This window comes from Dendropsophus ebraccatus, chromosome 2, assembly GCF_027789765.1.
Source record: "Dendropsophus ebraccatus isolate aDenEbr1 chromosome 2, aDenEbr1.pat, whole genome shotgun sequence".
Taxonomy (NCBI): Eukaryota; Metazoa; Chordata; class Amphibia; order Anura; family Hylidae; genus Dendropsophus; species Dendropsophus ebraccatus.
The window spans coordinates 7,596,456-7,600,603 of NC_091455.1; the positions used below are offsets into that span (position 1 = coordinate 7,596,456).

The window sequence follows — 4,148 nt, forward strand, 5'->3', positions numbered from 1 at the left end:
TAATCTTATTATCATTAGAGGGCGGGGTCAGCAGTCATCTTATTATTATTAGAGGGCGGGATCAGCACAGTCATCTCATTATGATTAGAGGGCGGGATCAGCAGAGTCATCTCATTATCATTAGGGGGAGGAGTCAGCAGAGTCATCTCATTATCATTAGAGGGCGGGGTCAGCAGAGTCATCTCATTATCATTAGAGGGCGGGATCAGCACAGTCATCTCATTATCATTAGGGGAAGGAGTCAGCAGAGTCATCTCATTATCATTAGAGGGCGGGGTCAGCAGAGTCATCTCATTATCATTAGAGGGCGGGATCAGCAGAGTCATCTCGTCACTAGAGGGAGGGGTCAGCAGTCATCTTATTATTAGAGGGCGGGGTCAGCACAGTCATCTCATTATCATTAGGGGGAGGGGTCAGCACAGTCAACTCATTATCATTAGAGGGCGGGGTCAGCAGAGTCATCTCATTATCATTAGAGGGAGGAGCCAGCAGAGTCATCTCATTATCATTAGAGGGAGGGGTCAGCAGTCATCTCATTATCATTAGAGGGAGGGGCCAGCATAGTCATCTCATTATCATTAGAGGGAGGGGTCAGCATAGTCACCTCATTATCATTAGAGGGCGGGGTCAGCAGGGTTATCACATTATAATTAGAGGGTGAGGTCAGCAGGGTTATCTCATTATCATTAGAAGGAAGAGCCAGCAGAGTCATCTAATTATCATTCGAGGGCGGGGTCAGCACAGTCATCTCATTATCATTAGAGAGCGGGGTCAGCAGTCATCTCATTATCATTAGAGGGCGGGGTCAGCAGTCATGTCATTATCATTAGAGGGCGGGGTCAGCAGTCATCTCATTATCATTAGAGGGCGGGGTCAGCAGAGTCATCTCATTATCATTAGAGGGCGGGGACAGCAATCATCTCATTGTTATTGGCGTCAATGAATACCTGGGTTAGGTTTCCAGGAGAAAGGGGAAAATTAAGGGGGTAGAGGGCAATGAAGGGATCTTCCAAGAAGGCCTATCACTCGAATAAGCTGAAATATCAGAGCGGTAGCAGTCTGACTCCCTCTGCCCCTGCCAATCAGTGAGCATCAATCCCCCTTCAATTTTAACCAGAGAGAGCGCCATACATTTAGTAGTGGCTATTCCAGGTACTGCAGCTGACTGCTCCTCTGACCTATTCAAGTAAAGGAGACTGAGCTGCAATACCAGCCACAGCCACTACTAAGTTATGGCGCTTTGCCCTGGAAAATCCCTTCATGATCCTCGGAGCAAAGAAACAGTAATGAGATACCATAAACATGACACAATGAGCCGACCCTATAGAGAGCTGAGAAAGCTGGATCCATTCTACAGTTATAGCTGTCAGGTTAGGAGATCCAGCAGGCTGACAGAGCATGCTGGGAGTTGTAGATGTGCCACAGATTGGTAAACACTGGTTTAAAGGGAACCTGTCACCAAGACAATGTTGTCTAAGCTATGGCCATCATGTTATAGAGCAGGAAGAGCTGAGTAGATTGATATATAACTTTATGGGAAAAGATTCAGTATAACTTGTAACGTAATCATTCTTTGTTAAGGAGTCCAGTGGGAGGAGTCAATGAATGGACTGGACTCTTTGGCTTGGAAACATCAGAGATTTCAATCAATAAATCACAAGTTATACTGAATATCTTCCCATAAGATATATATCAATCCACTCAGCTCCTTCTGCTCTATAACATGATGCCAATAGCTTAGGGAGCAATTTCATTGTGATGGTTCTCTTTAAAGGGGTAGCTCAGCAAATAATAAAAAAAAATCTTTCTAATCAGCTGGTGCCAGAAATTTGTAATTTGCTTCTACTAAAAAATCTCCAGTCTTCCAGTACTTATCAGCTGCTGTATGTCCTGCAGGAAGAGGTGTATTCTCTCCAGTCTGACACAGTGCTCTCTGCTGCCACCTCTGTCCATGTCAGGAACTGTTCAGAACAGCAGCAAATCCCCATAGAAAACCTCTCCTGCTCTGGACAGTTCCTGACATGGACAGAGGTGGCAGCAGAGAGCACTGTGCCAGACTGGAAAGAATACACCACTTCCTGCAGGACATACAGCAGCTGATAAGTATGGGAAGATAAGTAATTAGAAGTAAATTACAAATCTATGCCACTTTCTGATACCAGTTGATTTGAAAGAACAATTTTTTCGCTGAACAACCCCTTTAATTCAAAGAATGACCACATACCCATTACCTATTGACCAGCAAATGCTTTGCCCAGCTTTCTGCATTAATTGCACCCTCTGAAAACTTTGACAACTGCTGCATGCCAGTACAGCCCCCACCAGAGCTGTGAGACGTGTGGTAGCTCCCAGTCATCGTCCAGTGGGCCCAGTAGAGCAGAGCCCTGCGCCGCCCTCCTGCACCCTCAGCTAGTATAGTAGAGCAGGATACAAAGTAGCAGGAAGCGCCTGTCAGCCGGTCTGATCAATTCCTGAGCATCAGGCTGAGATTGTGCACGAATGGCGGATGTGTAATTCTCACTTGTGAATTATTTACCATCTCGGGATCATCATTTGCCATCTCTCCTTGTGAGATCATCGCCGGCGCTTCTCCTCCTTGTTTATTGTAAGTAAACAATCTTATGAAGCATAAAGCACAATATAAGCCAGACACCAGCGGGGGAGGGTGACGTCCTGTCTCCTCTTCGAAAATCCCATGTTCATAGTCAACATAGGAAGAAGACATTAGCTGCATCCCATGAGCCTCCTCTTCCAGCTACATCATCCTCTGCAGTTCTCTAATATTCCTTATTTTATGTAAGAGCTCTGCCGGCTGTCAGGGAATGGATCCAGAGGCTGATCTGTAATGTCTCACAGCAGAGGGTTTGTTGCAGTTGTATCCAATCTAGACAATCCTCCAATGTGCAAAGCCTGACTGTCTGTTACAATGTATTGGTGCAGGTAACATGTATCAGTCTGGAGTCCACAGTGTCCATGACTGCAACAAATCCTCAGCTGTGAGAATCATTGGGTAACAGCAAGCAGAGATACTGAATACAGCAGAAGATGTAATGGTGGTGGGCCTTAGAAGGGAAGATCAGACTTGATGGGTTTAGATACAGCAGCTCAACAGATAGTATCACACATGGTAGTCTAGTCCATCAATAGACAAGCTTCCTCCATCACTAGTCCACCAATGGACAAGCTCCCTCCAGCCTCTAGTCCACCAATGGACAAGCTCCCTCCAGCCTCTAGTCCACCAATGGACAAGCTCCCTCCAGCCTCTAGTCCACCAATGGACAAGCTCCCTCCAGCCTTTAGTCCATCAATAGACAAGCTTCCTCCATCACTAGTCCACCAATGGACAAGCTCCCTCCAGCCTCTAGTCCACCAATGGACAAACTCCATCCAGCCTCTAGTCCACCAATGGACAAGCTCCCTCCAGCCTCTAGTCCACCAATGGACAAGTTTCCTCCAGCCTCTAGTCCACCAATGGACAAGCTCCCTTCAGCCTCTAGTTCACCAATGGATGAGTTTCCTCCAGCCTCTAGTCCACCAATGGATGAGTTTCCTCCAGCCTCTAGTCCACCAATGGATGAGTTTCCTCCAGTCTCTAGTCCTCCAATAGACAAGTTTCCTCCAGCCTCTAGTCCACAAATGGATGAGTTTCCTCCAGCCTCTAGTCCACCAATGGACAAGCTTCCTCCAGCCTCTAGTTCTCCAGTAGACGAGTTTCCTCCAGCCTCTAGTCCACCAATGGACAAGCTTCCTCCAGCCTCTAGTTCTTCAGTAGACAAGCTTCCTCCAACCTCTAGACCATGAATGGGCATGCTTCCTTCAGCCCCTAGTCCACCAATGGACAAGCTACATCTAGCCTCTAGTCCAGGAATGGGCAACTGTGGCCCTCCAGCTGTAGCAAAACTACAATTCCCATGATGCCTGGACAGTTGAAACCAAAGCTGAAAGCTTCAACTGTCCAGGCATGATAGGAATTGTAGTTTTGCTACAGCTGGAGGGTCACAGTTGCCCAGCCCTGCTCTAGTCCACCAATGGACAAGCTTCCTCCAACCTCCAGTCCACCAATGGACAAGCTTCCTCCAACCTCCAGTCCACCAATGGACAAGCTTCCTCCAACCTCCAGTCCACCAATGGACAAGCTTACTCCAACC

The 4,148-nt window shown here is 47.2% G+C and overlaps 1 protein-coding gene across 1 annotated transcript; it reads left to right on the forward strand.

Moving 5' to 3' along the window:
* Nucleotides 1–3,339: 3,339 nt before the first annotated feature.
* LOC138784092 (uncharacterized) lies at nucleotides 3,340–3,801 on the forward strand. The gene has a single exon (XM_069959608.1). It carries the CDS (start codon nucleotides 3,340–3,342, stop codon nucleotides 3,799–3,801), a length of 462 nt encoding a protein of 153 aa, XP_069815709.1.
* Nucleotides 3,802–4,148: the final 347 nt, after the last annotated feature.

What these genes read in the sequence shown, in the direction of transcription:
- LOC138784092 (XM_069959608.1), top strand. Translation starts at nt 3,340, where the DNA reads ATGGACAAGCTCCCTCCAGCCTCTAGTCCACCAATGGACAAACTCCAT.